We start from the raw sequence: 16,873 nt of genomic DNA on the forward strand, positions 1-16,873 counted from the left end.
ATCGTTTGGTGGTTACACACATGGTAATTAGCTGAGAGCCTTAGCCTGCCACCCCCTCTCTCCTAAACATAGGTATTGAAACCACACTGTAATGGCTTTGTTCTGTCAAACTGGCTTTTACTTTTATCATCACTTCCAGTACCCTTGCACTTATGAAGTGTCCACTAAGCTCTTGTGCTCCTCAAACTATTTGATTTCTCTAGATCCCTTCCTCAGCTACACTTTTTTAATTGCCATCTCTCTTCTTTCTTTTAACACAAATGTTCATTATAAACTATGGTCACTTTATAATGTGGATAAGGATGTGCAGGGTTCCCATCCTCATCTAGCTGTCTAAATTTAGCTCTTCAATGGTTTACTTAATCGGTTAGGGTTAGTTATAAGATGGTTCCATTGAAAAAGATATGGATGGTTTCCTTCCCCATTCTAGGCTAATCATAGCCAGTAACCTGTATCTGATAATCTCATTGTCAGCATATCACAGATACCAAATCATTTTTTCATGCCCAAGACCATTCATAATCTCACTCTTGCTAGAAGTTCCAACATACACACAGATATGCTATGATAAGAGCTACAAAGTACCTCAAAACCATGCTTTACTTGGTAGTGCTATTGTTTGTTGAATATTGTGTCTTTTCTTCTGTCATTTCCTCTCCAGCATGAATGCATGTCAGTTCCATCTTTGGTTGCCAGCATATGTTACAGACCATAGTTTTTAGTGTGTGACATGAATTCTCTGCATGCATCATTTACATTTATGTGGGAAATGAGCACAGACAGTGAAAATGTAAATTGCATAAAAAACCAGTATGCTATACTTTGGTATGTTGTTAATAGTTGACAGATAAACACGTATTTTGTGAACCAATGAATACCTGAGGTATAGCTAAAGAGTCCAGGTTGCTTTTCTTTCTGCTGCAATGTGTCTTTTCACATACTCAACAGGACAAGAGTTTTTGGGTAACAAGTGAGTAATCTCATTTTATTGTTATCATTAATAGCTTTAACCCTTTGCCGTACTTTCACGAGTCCGACTCGTGGAAAGAAATGCGAACCAAATGTAAACGTCATGAGTCACACTTGTGAGAATGAAAGTCATGCCAAAGAATGTTGGTGTGTGTTGTATGTGGCTTATTTAATACATACATTATCCACACAATAACACATGACCAGAGAAAGGAAACATTTGTGGATTATAGAAGAACTATACCAGAAGTAATGTTAAAAAATGTGGAAAAGCCGACACCTCTTTGACTCCAAGCACAATACTGGACCTGTTTCCCAAAACATATCATTGTGAGGCCTAAAAAAAAATAAAAAATATATATATAAAAAAAGGGGGGGGGGGGGGGGGGAGGCCTGTGCAAAGTTTGCATGACACACAAAGTATGAAGTAAAACAGTGTGGAACTGCATATTATATGAAGTGGAATTATATCTACCACAAATGCTTTCGATACTACCATGCCATGCACGACTACAAATTTTTAGAGTTGAAGGTATTTTCCTTTTAGAAATTCATTTGAGGGGAGCATTTGTTCTTGTAATTACTGTTTTTACAATATCTACACTTAGACAAAGTGTTATTACATTCCTTCTGAAGAAGTCAAACGTGAAGGAGCCCATGAAAATTATAATCTCTGTTAAAGTATTGTTTATGCGTAAAAAAAAATTATATTTTAGAGTATCGTTTGAAATATTGTATTACAAAAATTTAAAAAAAGGAACAAGAATTAAACTAGTGTTAAAGTCTACACAAGTGGTATCATGTGAAACAAATAAATGTATAGCTACATAACAGATATCCACATGTCAGCTCGTATTGCGTCTCATACATCGCATGTGTCATCTCCAATCACTTGGGCACATATTTCATCGGATTAAATGATAAGGAGGGATTAAGGATTTCATATTGTAGTCCAAGAATATGTTAGGTTAATGATGAGATGTTAGTTAAATTTATCATTAGAAAACAAATACCTGCCTGCAAATCTCTCACTACCTGTTTAAATTCAGCTCTTTGTACATCACTTTGCAATCCCTCACACCATCATAAGTGCTCCAACAATTATGAGAGTTTGTGCCAGCTCCTTAATTTTTACCATATTTTACATATCGACTCTTTTGTATTTAGAAATGACTTCTAGTCATGTCAGTTATGTATTTTTGTGTTGCAGTGGAGCAGATAAGAGAAGAAATTTCAAAGTTAGAAGAAAAAGATATTACTGAAAAAACGGTAATTCCTTTGAAAGAGAGCAAAACTGGTGGTGAGTTTCCCATATAAATTTGTGCTTTGTTTTGCATTACTTTAAAGGTTTTGTATTACTTTAAAGGTTTTGTTCAGTTACAATTTTATGACACACTGAAAATATAAGTAATTACTGCTACACCTTGGTGCAGTTTCATCTTTATGAAATGCTGTAGGAACTTTATATGTAATGAATATGATCCAGTGGCACTGGTGTAATGTTTGCCTTTCACCTAGTTGCGAACAAGTGTTACTATTTTCTTCCCATGAGCCACATTTGGTCCATTCTTTAATGAAATTGTAGATCACATTTTCATTAAATCTGTGTGCATGATAAGTACAGTGCATAAAATTGTATTCTTTACATCAGGCTTGTTCACCAGTCTCATGTGAGGTGGCTTACGCTTGCACACAACTGGCTGGCTCACAGCAGTGTATGGTGGAAAAGGGGGGGGGAGTGAGGAAAAGGGAAAGGAGGGAGGTACCGCAACATGATAGCTTCGCAACGAGTTTAAGCCACCGATAATGTCATATTATACAGACGTGTATCGCTTCAAGTTGTTGATTAATGTGTATTGTGGCAAATTTATTTTCTGAAACTGTAATATTAAAGAGAAATGAAAGGTTCTTTTTTAATATTCTAATGAAGCAAAGTAATGGGCAGCTAACCATGAAATGTGATATTTCTTAAGATTGGTGCAATCTTGTGATGAATCCCATTTTAGGACTGAATTTAAAATTACAAATTTGTGCTGTTAAACATAAAAGTACAGGATGTCAAAACATCAGTGTATGGCATTGCTTTTTTAATACTGCTAATTTAAAGAAAAGTTTTTAAGTTGAAGCCTGTCAGTGAGCTTCTGTGGGTACATTTCATTCTTTAAATTACTGTGGGAGGTTGGGGGGGGGGGGGGAGGGTGGAAAAAAGAGAAAGAAAATAACCTCACACAAATTCGTAGATCTGGGTTTTGAATAATCATAACTGCAAATCTGTAAAGTCATGGAAATTTACATTAAGAAAAATTCTTACGGAAGTCTGTGAGATGAATTTTGTTATGAATCATATCGTACAAGTGCTTGTCACAGATTAGGTCTAAAAATGCTAACTGTAGCACAGTTTGCATATTGTCAACATCAACTGAAAAAGAAAATCGAAAGACATTAAGCTTTTCATTTAACTTTTCAAAATCTGGGAAATGTATCTCAACTTTGTGGAGAAGATAGTATTTTGATACTGTTAAAAATTCCACTTCGCTCCCATTGTTAAAAATGACAACTTGGAGAATGGAGCAGTGATCCCATTTCCTAGCTGTGTAATCCACAGAGAGAGTTTCTTTTCAAAACCCTTTATGCAGTCATAAATCTTCAAAATTAACACATTTTTACCCTCCAATAAATAATTCAAAACATTCATATGGTGTTGTGATGTCAGAGAGGAAGGCCGAATCTGCTATCCACCTTTCAGTTTTCAATTTTGAAACAGACTTACTATTCCTATCTGTGTAATATATATATGTTTCACTAAGAAGCTCAAAAAATCTCTCAGCGATTTTATCTCGACTCAGCCAGCATGTTTCACTATGATACAGCACTTTAGCACAAATACTTTCCAGGTCTTACCGAAAGGCTTTGAACTGGCAATATTTGAGAGCATTACAGCGAATGAAACTCATTGTACAAGTCGCCACATGAACTGCCTTCATGTTCACAATCTTAGCACATAAATTCTCTTGGTGGAGACTGCTGTATATTACAAAAATCTCATGTGAAATGGGAAACAATTGTTGCATCTCCCAAAAAAGTGCTAGAAATTGATATTTCGGCCAACCGTAGCTGCTCTGCTGTCTGTAGCCATGGATTCCTCCATTGCAGACTCACATTGTCAATATGGGTGTAGTAGTATATCCCTAGAGTAATCATTTAAAGCTGGTTCTTGAAACTTTGTTACTAGACTTTTTCGGGATAGTTTACGTCTTTCTTAAAGAATCTGCCAGTTCAGTTCCTTCAGTATCTCTGTGAAACTCTCCCATGGATTAAACAAACCTGTGATCATTCATGCTGCCCTTCCCTGTGTACATTTAATATCCTCTGTTAGTCCTATCTAGTATGGGTCCCACACACTTGAGCAAAATTCTTGTACTGGTTGCATGAGTGATTTGTAAGCAATCTCTTTTGTAGGCTGATTACACTTCCGCATTATTCTACCAATAAACCAAAGTCTACCACCTGCTTTACCCACGACTGAATCTATGTGATCATTCCATTTCATATCCTTACAAAGTGTTATATCCAGGTATCTGTATGAGTTGACCTATTCCAACAGTGACACACTGATGTTATAGTCATAGGAAGCTATGTTTTTTCGGTTTCTGAAGTGCAAAATTTTATATTGCTGAACATTTACAGCAAGTTGCCAATCTGTGCACCAAGTTGAAATCTTATCAAGATTTAACTGAATATTTATGCAGCTCCTCTCAGATAATACTTCATTATAGATAACTGCATCATCTGCAAAAAGCCCGATTTTATTATTAATATTGTCTGCAAGGTCATTAATATACAACATATCCTTACAAAGTGTTATATCCAGGTATCTGTATGAGTTGACCTATTCCAACAGTGACACACTGATGTTATAGTCATAGGAAGCTATGTTTTTTCGGTTTCTGAAGTGCAAAATTTTATATTGCTGAACATTTCTTCTGTGGGGCACACCTGAAGTTACTTCTACAACTGATGATGACTCTCCATCCAAGATAACAAGCTGTGTCCTCCTGACCAAAAAGTCCCCAGTCCAGTCACAAATTTCACTCGATACCTCATATGGTCGTACTTTTGACAATCAGTATAGGTGTGGTACTGAGTCAAATGCTTTTTGGAAATCTAGAAATATTGCAGCTACCTGGTTGCCTTGATGCAAAGCTTTCAGTGTATCATGTTAGAAAAGTGCAAGTTGGGTGTCACATGATCAACATTTTTGAAATCCATGCTGGTTGGCATTGAGGAGGTCATTCTGTTCAAGATACCTCATTAAGTTTGAGCTCGGAATATGTTCTAAGATTCTACAACAAATCGATGTCAAGGATATTTGACAGTAGTTTTATGGATCATTTCTACTACCCTTCTTGTAGATGGGTGTGACCTGTGTCTTTTTCCAAGAACTGGGCACAGTTTTTCGTTCAAGGGATCTACAATAGATTATAGTTAGAAGAGGGGCTAACTCGGCTACAAATTAATGATAGAATCTGACAGGGATTCCATAGGGACCTGCAGCATTGTTAAGTTTTAACATTTTCAGCTGTTTTTCAATCTACTGACACTATTACTTATTTCATTCATCCTTTCAGTGGTATGAGAATTAAGTTGGGTCATTTCTCCTTGGTAAAGGAACATTTGGAAATGGAGTTAAGCATTTCAGCTTTTGCTTTGGTACTCTCAATTTCAATTCCAGTCTCATTCAGTAGTGATAGCACACTAATTTTGGTGCCACTAATGGTCTTTACATATGCCCAGAATTTCTTTGGATTTTGTGAAATGTCGTTTGACAATATTCTGCTCTGGTAGTTGTTGGAGGCATCGCACATTTGCATTTTACACCTGTTTTCAGCACACAGTCTGTCCAAATTTTTTTTAATTTTTATATTTCTTTGTTACTTCCAATATTTCATTGTCATAGGAGATTAATTTTAATTTTTAGAATTACACTTATTATTTAGGTATGAAAGTCTCATATGAAGAATGAAAACTGTACTCCTCAGTCAAAGTGAATGGAAACTCAGAATATGAAGCCTGTAGAAGGTTCTTATTAATATGAAGAGGAGGGGAACGTATGATAGTATGACAGTTAGTGACAAAGAACAGCATAAGGTATCCCGCACTTTAACCCTAAAAAAGTTCTCAGTTCCAAAAAGTAAAGCTGCTTTATTTTATTCTCCTCGGCTTATGATACCATTTGTGTTTAAAAAAGAATGGAATTTACTCATTTTTATTTGAGAACTTTTGTTCTTGTATTTTTGATACATCATTAGATCAGCATTTAAGTTAAAACTACAACAAATGCAACACTATTTTATTAATTTTTACATATTACACAATGTGTGTGTGTGTGTGTGTGTGTGTGTGTGTGTGTGTGTGTGCAATATTGCATTTAAGCCGTAGTATCAAAGGATAAAATAAGGTGAAGTAGTGTCAAAGATTTGTGGGTAAGCTGTACTTTTCATCGGTATTTCTCTTTCAATTTGTAAATCCTGTTGTATGAGGTTTTCATTAGTGCTTCAGGCTGTTATAAGATTGTGGTTATCAACATACTCTGTACAGATTAAAATTACTTTGTGATTGACATTTTAGCAAGTCGAGTGGTAGGGGTAAGCAGTCATCCAATCACAGTTCTTTCTCAAGCATGACGTGCTTACTGTGTTGCATGTTTTGTAGGTTACATGCAGCACCTTGTGAAGTATGGCTGGCTGCATGCCAGCATGACTTTTTCCCACCACTGCAGCCTGTCAACCACAAAGTAATTTTAATTGGAGTGTAATGATCAACATTTTTTTAATAGGCCGTGGTTAACAGCTGTTAAATATTTTTGAACATTACAGTTGTATTGCTCATCTGTTGAAAGAAAATAAATTGAATCACACAATCTGTTTGCCTGGATTTTAACCCGATGATGTTTTTGATTAAAATTGTTTGTGCAATGAAGATTACATGACCTGAACAGTTAAGTGATACAATCCGGAATTTTAAAAAATGCTCATAATGTCTTCATACACAATTATTCTTGCATATTCTATTCTTTTGTTTATCTCTTTTTGCAGATGACATCTTCCAGTATGAGGAATTCTTTCATGAACAGATAATGCGAAAAAAGAAAGATCATTCGTACCGTATATTCAAGAAAGTTAACAGATTGGCATCCGCATTTCCTGCTGCATATGAATATAGTTGGGGTGAAAGGCCTATTACAGTTTGGTGTTCAAATGATTATCTCGGGATGTCATGTCATCCAAAAGTTAAGGAGGCTGTGAGGTAAACAAAGTGAATACTTATATTCTGTACCAAAGCAGTATAAGATAATAAATAGGGACTCACTTTTGGTAGCAATATGATATTCATTGATGCTGTAACACGGAGCAGCAAAATTCGCAACTGGAGGAACAAGTAAGGAAGGTACCCCCTCCACCTTTCCTGCATGCCTCCCCCACTTAAGATCTCACCATAGCCCACAGCTGCCAAAAATCAGAAGTTTTGGGACTGTCTCAAAGTGTGTAGAGCCAAATGCGGGAAATTTTACCATTTAATAATATAGTCAACAAAGGTGGGTTACACATAGATGAGTTAACACTGCGTAATGTGCTACAAGGCACTGACTGGGAAATAGCATGTTTACCAATATCAACTAGTCATTGTAACAAAAATTTTACAGCCAGAAGCAGAAAAATGACTTCTTTCAAACAATTAATTATGGTTGTGGAACTTTGTGTTGAGAAAATGTTTAAAATACTGTTGTGAAGTAGCAGCCATAGTTCCATTCGTGAGATTTTTCGAATTTTAATGTATTTTCATGTGAATTTTAAGGAATATTGCAAAACATACTATGATTTGTTTATATGGTAATTTACAAATAAAATCCAATTTCAGTTATACCAAGATTTATGGCGCAGTGGTTAGCACATTGGACTCGCATTCGGGAGGACGGCGGTTCAATCCCGCGTCCGGCCATCCTGATTTAGGTTTTCCCTGATTTCCCTAGATCACTTCAGGCAAATGCTGGGATGGTTCCTTCGAAAGGGCATGGCCGATTTCCTTCCCCATCCTTCCCTAGTCCGAGCTTGTGCTCCGTCTCTAATGACCTCGTTGTCGACGGGACTTTAAACACTAATCTCCTCCTCCTCCTTTATTCCAAGATTTAAGTATTCATCAACTCTGCATATTAATTTCAACCTAGGTGCAAAGCAGAAGATACAGGTCCTCTACTCACTACCACTAAAATCTACAAATGTGCTAGCGCAGGCACTATACCCCTGTAGCTTTTGTGCCATATTCGGTAAATTGTTGGCCGGAGAGAGAAAAGAGGAAGAAAACCAAAAAGGGACTGGAGAGAGGGAACAGTGTTTAAAAGTTTGAGGCAAGAGAAGGGACAAGAATCAAAATGGTTAATTTAAGTTATTGTTTTGTGACTGCGTTGTTCTAAAGAACTAAGTGTATCTGAAAGATCTGGAGGAATGTAAATGCTTTCCATGAAATTTTCTTGACAGCCTTTTTCATAGTGTCATTCACTTGAAAATTTTCAATGTGAAGTAAACATTTACCCCAGTCTCCCACAGGAGCATTGTCAGTGGCTTCCTAAAGTAAATTGTGCACATCTGTAATGCTGAATATAATATACTGAGGTGACAAAAGTCATGGTGTAACGATATGCACATACACAGATGGTGGTAGTATGATGTACACGTGGTATAAAAGGGTAGTGCAACTGCAGAGCTGTCATTTGTACTCAGGTGACTCGTGTGAAAAGGCTTCCTATATGATTATGGCCACACAACAGGACTTCACAGACTCTTGAACGTGGAACGGTGGTTGGAGATAGATGCATGGGACATCCCATTTAGGAAATCATTAGAGAAATCAATATTCTGAGATCCACAGTGTCAAGAGTGTGCTGAAAATACCAAATTGCAGGCCTTTTATTTCTCACCATGGACAATGCAGTGACAAACGGGCTTCAATTAACAATCCAGAGCAGTTGCAGTTGCAGTTTCTTAGAATTGTCAGTGTTAACAGACAAGCAACACTGCATTAAATAACAGCAGAAATCGATGTGGGACATACAACAAACTTATCCATTTGGGCAATGTGGCAACATATGGTGTTAATGGGCTATGGGAGCAGACGATCGACGCGAGAGCCTTTGCTAACAACATGACGTTGCCTGCAGAGCCTCTCCTGGGCTTGTGACCATATCAGTTGGGTCCTAGGCAACTGGAAAATGTGGCCTGGTCAGATGAGTCAGGAATTCAGTTGATAAGAGCTGATGGTAGGGTTAGTGTGTGGCACTGAGCCCATGAAGCCATGGACCCAAGTTGTAAACAAGGCACTGTGCAAGCTGGTGGTGGTGCTGTGATGGTGAGGGCTGTGTTTACACAGGACAGACTGGTTCCTGTGGTCAAACTGAACTGATCATTGACTGGAAATAGTTATGTTTGTGTACTTGGAGAACGTTTTCACCAATTCATGTCTCCAAACAATGATGGAACTTTTACAGATGACAGTGCACCCTGTTGGCAGGTCGCAGTTGTTCATGATTGGTTTGAAGAACATTCTGGACATTTCGAGAGAATGGTTGGGCCACCTAGATCGCCCGACATGAATCCCATCGAACATTTTTGGGACATAATCGAGAGGTCAGTTTGTGCACAAAATCCTCCACCAGCAACACTACCACAATAATGAACAGCTATCGAGGGAACATGGCTCAATATTTCTATGGGGGACTTCCAACAACTTGTTTAGTCCATGCCATGACAAGTTGTTGCACTATACCTGGTAAAAAGAGGTCAGACATGATATCAGGAGGTATCTATGATTTTTGTCACCTCAGTTTATTTCTGAATATATATATATGTGTGTGTGTGTGTGTGTGTGTGTGTGTGTGTGTGTGTGTGTGTGTGTGTGTGTGGTCTTTAAATATGTCTGCTTGTGTCTGTATATGTGTGGATGGATATGTGTGTGTGTGCGCGCGCGAGTGTATACCCGTCCTTTTTTCCCCCTAGGGTAAGTCTTTCCGCTCCCGGGATTGGAATGATTCCTTACCCTCTCCCTTAAAACCCACATCCTTTCGTCTTTCCCTCTCCTTCCCTCTTTCCTGATGAGGCAACAGTTCGTTGCGAAAGCTTGAATTTTGTGTGTTTGTTTGTGTGTCTGTCGACCTGCCAACACTTTCATTTGGTAAGTCACATCATCTTTATATATAAATAACAGAGTCTCACACATATTAAACATCACACACAATTTTCTGCTCACAGTACCCATTGTGAATAACAAACTTACATAAACATGTAATTACAAAGATGTTTTTAGAGGTAATCAACAGAGATAATGCTGTAGGTCCTCCATAGTGTATGATATACTTTTTGCATAGAGGGTATTTATCGTAACAATCTGGATCATAATTTGCCTGTATCTATTTACAATTGCGCTTGTTTTCTGTATTCTACTATTTTTATTTAAGTATACTTTCAAAGCATCTGAAGAAATTCATTGATACCTAGTGTCCCACACATTGGCAGTATATCAGAGAAGAATGCAAATATTTTCAGGATCCGGAAAGTAAAAGTTGGTTTTTCTGTAGCTAATAAATAACATAAAGTGTTGTTATGACCCATGCCCAGACTCTGGAATATACAAAGTAATATGCCAGAAATGCCCCATGTTTTACCTAGGACAAACAGGCTGAGGTTTCAACACCAGGTATACAGAACACATTGAAGCCTAGACACACAGCAGCAGCAAAACACACGCACACACGTGCATGCGTGTGCGTGTGTGTGTGTGTGTGTGTGTGTGTGTGTGTGTGTGTGTGTGTGTGCGCGAGAGAGAGAGAGAGACCCATTTGGAAAAATAGAGTGAAATGTCAAAGTACTCCACCAATGAAATAAAGGGCATAAAATGAACCTGTTAGAACAACTGGAGATATATTCACATTACAGAAACTATGAAGATAAAATATTAAATGGAAAAACTTGATAGTGAATCAGTGAATTTCTTCAGATGCTTCAGCAGTTTACTTAAAATAGTAACACACAAAAATAAGCACTGTTGTAAGTAAATATAAGCAAACATGATCCAAATCATTAAGATAAATACCCTGTACACAAAAGTATATTGTTCTCTGGAAAGAGCTATATCATTATCTCTGTTGACTACATCTAAAAATGTTTTTGTAATTGTTCATGTAAGTTATAAGACTCTGCACAAATGGACCACAGGAAAACTGTAAGTGCAAGTTCTTCCAAATGTTGCTACTGTCTGTACATAAAGATTAATAATCAATAAAAAATTGTACATTTTTATATATTGCAGTAAAGGAAAAAGAACGCTGTAGAACCTCACACAAAAAAATGGTGGCATAGTATACAGAGGAAAATGCACTTGAGAATTGGAATCGTTTCCCAAAACACTACATGTTAAATATAAATAAAAGAAAATCTTGACTGGTAGCAGAAAAGCTATTTGTAAACAAACCTATTGTTTTCACAGTCTAATGGATCAAATCAGATTAATTTTTTGTTTTTATTTTAGTGTCGTAAAGAAGAGACTCCTTGAGAAATTTATTTTTAGCATATTCTAACTAATCAAATGTATGAACTGTCATGTTGAATTATAATGTCTTAAGATCTGCCTAAAAAGGTTAACACTATAATTGTAATCAGTTATAGTTTTCTCTTCGACAGATTGTGTGATACTGATACATGAATAGTTTTTCATCAAAAGCTGCAGGAAGTCACTGAGCTAATGGTGTTCTGCATTATACATAAACCCAATCCTCGTCATTGTCATACCCCATCTCTTACCTTCTGTGAATTCCACCATCTGTGCAGCTGAAAAATTCCTCTTACCTCTTGCTCTTCATTCAGATAATTTCTCAATTGTGAAGCCTTAATTGTGGCTGTTTCACACATACTGAACAACCTGCTGCTTCAGTTCATGTAACTACCCTGATCTGATCACCTGAAAATTTGGCATGTAGAATTGCTGATATGTAATTTATTCATTTGATGCCACCTTTGAGCATTCGCTTCTCTGACATCAAATTCTCTTCGTGCTGCACAGTTGTTCGTATTCTCTGCATTGTGAATAACTGTAAAATTGAAATTAGTTTTGTTCTTTCTGCAAGAACCAATTGTGAACTGCAAACGCGTAGATACAACAGTCACAGCTGTGATTTTTCTCCATTAGAAACAACACAATTTACAGTCCTTACAGCATTAAGCAAACTGAATATCAACAATATGTTACTCTCTTGCCTCCTTAGTGCAGAAATCAGACCATTTATGGCTAGCAGAACTCTTCATTATTCCCCCGTTAAGGTTGTCTTTAGCACAAAAAGTGGTGCACAATACTACAATTTAAATTTTTGGTACCCAGTTATGTAAAATGTCTGTCAGACAGCAAGGTAAAATTTGAAATCAAACTGAAGAAGTTTGTTTTATTTCTGTTATCATTATGTGTAAAAGGTGGTGGGTGCGAATTAATAACTCACATCTGTATATTTAAAAAAAAAAGAAAAAAAAAACTTGCAAATGATCGGCATGTCGGTACATGTACAAAATAATTTACAATGTGAATATAAAATGACTCATTTGGCATCATAACAATTTATTGTGTAAATGTTCAATGGAACAAAAAACTAACTTTGTTATATGTTTCCAACTTTTGATATCGACAGTGTTGTCAAGCAGTAGCTGCTTTAGCATCATTGCTGAACCTTCTGTTTCAGTTATCTTTCCACATTTCCGGTGTTTTGTGTGAATATATTTACATCAGAATTAATTGTTCTCCTGTAGAAATGTATAACATTGCTGAGTATATGTCCATTTGTAAAATCGGTTCTGACCGCATTTAGCTCACCACTATCCTCCTCGCACTCAGTCATGTATGTGCCATTGCATGCCATCCCACCCTTCTGAAATCATCAAGTTAAATCTACTTGTGACCCTAACTACCAAAGCTTCCTGCAACCAAAGCCTTATCAGTGAATGTGACATCATAATGTATTTTTCGAATAATAAATTTAGGGAAAAAAAGTCGTCTTACAGTCGTGTAATCGTGGTATTTTATGTTGGGTTGTATTGGCAGTGGTAAGGGGAAAATATCACAGCCTTGTGGCCAGTTTCTAATGCTATGCAGTAAAGTTCACATTGCTTATAAAGGCTCTTGTGGCACCTGACTTCCTCTGATATCTCCACTTTTTTATAGCAGCCCAAAATTCAAATACTTTTCTCTTCTAGCCTTTGCACAGTTTCTTCCTTCTTTGCATACAAATTGGGAACTTCTCCTCCTTTCTTTGAATGATGACTGGCACTATACATGATGATGACACAACCTTCCTCCAAAATGTGTAATATATCACAAAACCATCTCTTCATGGCGATCATTAGATTTGCTTCATGTAAATATTGGTTTAGAAATTTTGAGGAAGGTACTTTTTGATGATCCTGAATAACAGAGAGAAAGTCATCACTTTCAAATTGTCACTGACCTTCACATCTTGCCACATGGATTTTGTGACATGGTTTTGATTAAGCCAGGTCTCATTGAGATACGTTATGGGGTGGCAATGATTTTCTTTCCTGGTGGGTTGTTGAGCTGCTTACAGTACAGGATCACTCCATCAGAATATGTCTTACTGCATTTTCTATATGTGAAGGTTAAAGATTTTGGAATTCCGCTAATTAAATGATAGATCCCTGTGCAACCATTCATAGTGTGTAAAACTCTTGCCACCTTTTGCCATGTGGGATGCTGTCTATGACTGTAAAATGCCAATATGGTGCAATGAAGAGTGCCCCCCCCCCCCCCCCCCTGGCAGTAATCCTATTTACTGATAGGTTTTCTCTCATCCCTATCATTTCCTGGTTAGTGGAAGTTTTCCACTCGCCATGTCTCTGCATATATTCCTTGTACTTTTCAGACTGAAACACCATACACACCACTGCTATTGCAGTCTGTGATGCCAAAATGACTGCATCTTTTCAAGGACTGCGTATAATGTCAAAAATAAATTTTCACATTTTGGTTGACTCAGGACATCTTTGAACTGCGCTGTCTTAAGTCAGAAATAAGAATAACAACAGTATGTTATGAAAATTGAAATTATGTCAGTAAATGAACAACACCTGCATCCAGTGAGCACCTAAGTGACTTTGTATGAAATTAGCCCAGAATATTATTCTACTGGATGTAGTGAAGGAACATGTGCAAAGTAGAGAGTATCAAAACGCACAAGCAAGAACAATGTGAACCCTTATTGAACTACATCTATAGTTATAGACTCAAGAAATCAATTTGCAAAAATGGTAATCACAAGAGTATTAATTCAGAATTTCACTTTCTTTGCAGGCAAGCCTTAGAGACCCATGGAGCTGGAGCTGGAGGAACTCGTAACATTTCTGGAAATTCTATGTTTCATGAGAAGTTGGAAGCTGAATTAGCATCATTACACCAAAAAGAAGCTGCACTCCTGTTCACTTCTTGCTTTGTAGCTAATGATTCTACCCTGTTTACTCTTGCCAAAGCTTTGCCTGGTATGTTATGATTGTTTCATTTGATAAACTTATTAACTTTTCTCCTTGTCTTGATGTAACTTGATGGAACACACACAATACTTTCTGAATAGAGTTTTTAAAATTTTGTTTCATGCCACTACAGCAGGATGAACACACATTCAGTTTCCTTCATTTGTGTGTTATTGTACGTACAGAATAACAGATAATGTTTAGTGTGTGCCCAGTGGAATAATATAGTATGTGTGTCATGAATATCAGCAGAAACAGATGTAAGAGGGAGTCAGATGGAATGTTGATAAGTTGTCTACTCTACTGAAAAACTTGAAGGTGTTAATAATACAGTTTTAACTTTTTTTTTTTTTTCAATGGACAAGCACCTGATGTCCTCATTACATGAGTCTCTGTCCAGATATTTGAGATGATAGAGCACAGCAATCAGTTGTCCTTTCTCATAATAGTGCATTGATAATGGCTAGGCACTAGCCGAAATCTATTTGCCTGATAAAACGTTCAAGAGGGCGACTGATTACTGTGCTCTGTCATTTGAAAGTCATATCACGATCACTGAGTGCACCCACATTCCTAATGGAAGGTAACTTGATTGTCCAGATAGTTAGGATTTTATGCTGAATGATGATACAGTCTGTGAATTAGGAAATGTAGACCATTACCTCTCACAGAATGCTTGACAAATACTACTGACCAACATGTTTTTTCATCCATTAGGTTGTAAGTAGTCTACTTCTCTATGACTGAAGTAATTAATCAAATCATCATCATAACATTTTACATGTAATGACTAGGACTATGCAGTGCTGTTCCATTTTGATTTTTGTGTACAAGAAATCTTACTTCACTGTTTATCTTGAATGTATAAACCGCCGTGTTTCCTTAATAATATGAAGGTAATGAAATGTTAAAGAAATGAGATGGAGAAAGTAGTTTTGCCGGCCGCGGTGGTCTAGCGGTTCTAGGCGCGCAGTCCGGAACCGCGCGACTGCTACGGTCGCAGGTTCGAATCCTGCCTCGGGCATGGATGTGTGTGATGTCCTTAGGTTAGTTAGGTTTAAGTAGTTCTAAGTTCTAGGGGACTGATGACCACAGTAGTTAAGTCCCATAGTGTTCAGAGCCAAAGTAGTTTTGACTGACTGTCAGTGACTCCTAGGGGGTAGGGTGAGAGAGAGAGAGAGAGAGAGAGAGAGAACATTTTGATGTTTACATATGGCAGGTTGGTTTATAACAGTGAAATAGAGGTCTTCCATGGAAAAAAAACAGGTGTAGGTTGATGAAGTATTGAATTTAGCGAGATGGAGTATTTTGCAAGCAAAATCACAGGAAAATAGTAAATCAGTTAAATAATATAATAATACATTATATGCACTTTTATTATGATATATTTATGTATGGAAACTGTGTTTAGAGGGACCATAATTATGGGTGCAATGTGATTAAAGGGAATTTTCCATTAACTCATTAACTATTAATGGAGAGGACAAATCACTCATTCTTCTACTTATTTTAAAACCTGTGCACATGCTTAACAATACAGAAAATCTAATGTGTTATATGTAAAGTCATTTTGTAATGCGTAATTCACAGGGGGAAGGTGACATAAAATGGCCACTCTGAGGGAAATAGGATTTTCACCGAACCATTGTTATTGATAAAAGCTTTGGGCTTACTCATTTTGAGTCCATGTATTGTAAGGTGTCACACCACATATTATTAAGTGGAAAAAATAATGTATAGGAACAATATGCATTTTTCTCCAAGCTTACATAGTGTTCACTGTTCCCTATCTAAGGGAGTAATGTGGCCAGTGCCTGTACAGGGTGATTCATATTGACGTTTAAAAATCTCTGAAGGGACGTAGATGATGCTGAAACAAGTAATCTAATATGACACATAGGACTGCAAATGTTGGGAAATATCTGAAAAGTGGATGACAAATATTGAACATGCGATGTCACCAGATGACATACCTCACCGCACATCCAGTGGTTTAGCCTATCAGTCTGTTGCACCTAATCATTCCAACCCAAGTCAGTTATTCATGTTGGTGTGGCTCTGTACCTATGTGCTCAACTTTAGCACATGGGACTCAGGGTTTGAGTCATGTATCTAGCAGGCAGAATTTTTTTCATTGTGAAGTATGAATTCATTAATTTATTTACCAGTCTCATGGTATCCTCTGGTTTTTGCAAAGTACAGTACAACAAAACCTACCACATTGTCGCAAGTAAATGAGTATGAGCTTCCAAATTGCATCATTACCAGCAAATGATATTACATCTTCATTACTACATAATGTCTGGAAACAAAAAAAAGAATGGAGAGAT

The 16,873-nt window shown here is 37.0% G+C and overlaps 1 protein-coding gene across 2 annotated transcripts in view; it reads left to right on the forward strand.

Moving 5' to 3' along the window:
• The window catches only part of LOC124554898 (5-aminolevulinate synthase, erythroid-specific, mitochondrial), a 106,387-nt gene that overhangs the window by 62,507 nt on the left and 27,007 nt on the right, over positions 1–16,873 (forward strand). For both annotated transcript variants that reach the window (XM_047128586.1, XM_047128587.1), the window contains exons 5-7: positions 2,180–2,269; positions 7,065–7,275; positions 14,368–14,552. In XM_047128586.1, coding sequence (XP_046984542.1) covers positions 2,180–2,269; positions 7,065–7,275; positions 14,368–14,552 — 486 coding nt within the window. The remainder of the gene's footprint in view (positions 1–2,179; positions 2,270–7,064; positions 7,276–14,367; positions 14,553–16,873) is intronic.

The sequence above is a fragment of the Schistocerca americana genome, chromosome X (genome assembly GCF_021461395.2).
Source record: "Schistocerca americana isolate TAMUIC-IGC-003095 chromosome X, iqSchAmer2.1, whole genome shotgun sequence".
NCBI lineage: Eukaryota > Metazoa > Arthropoda > Insecta > Orthoptera > Acrididae > Schistocerca > Schistocerca americana.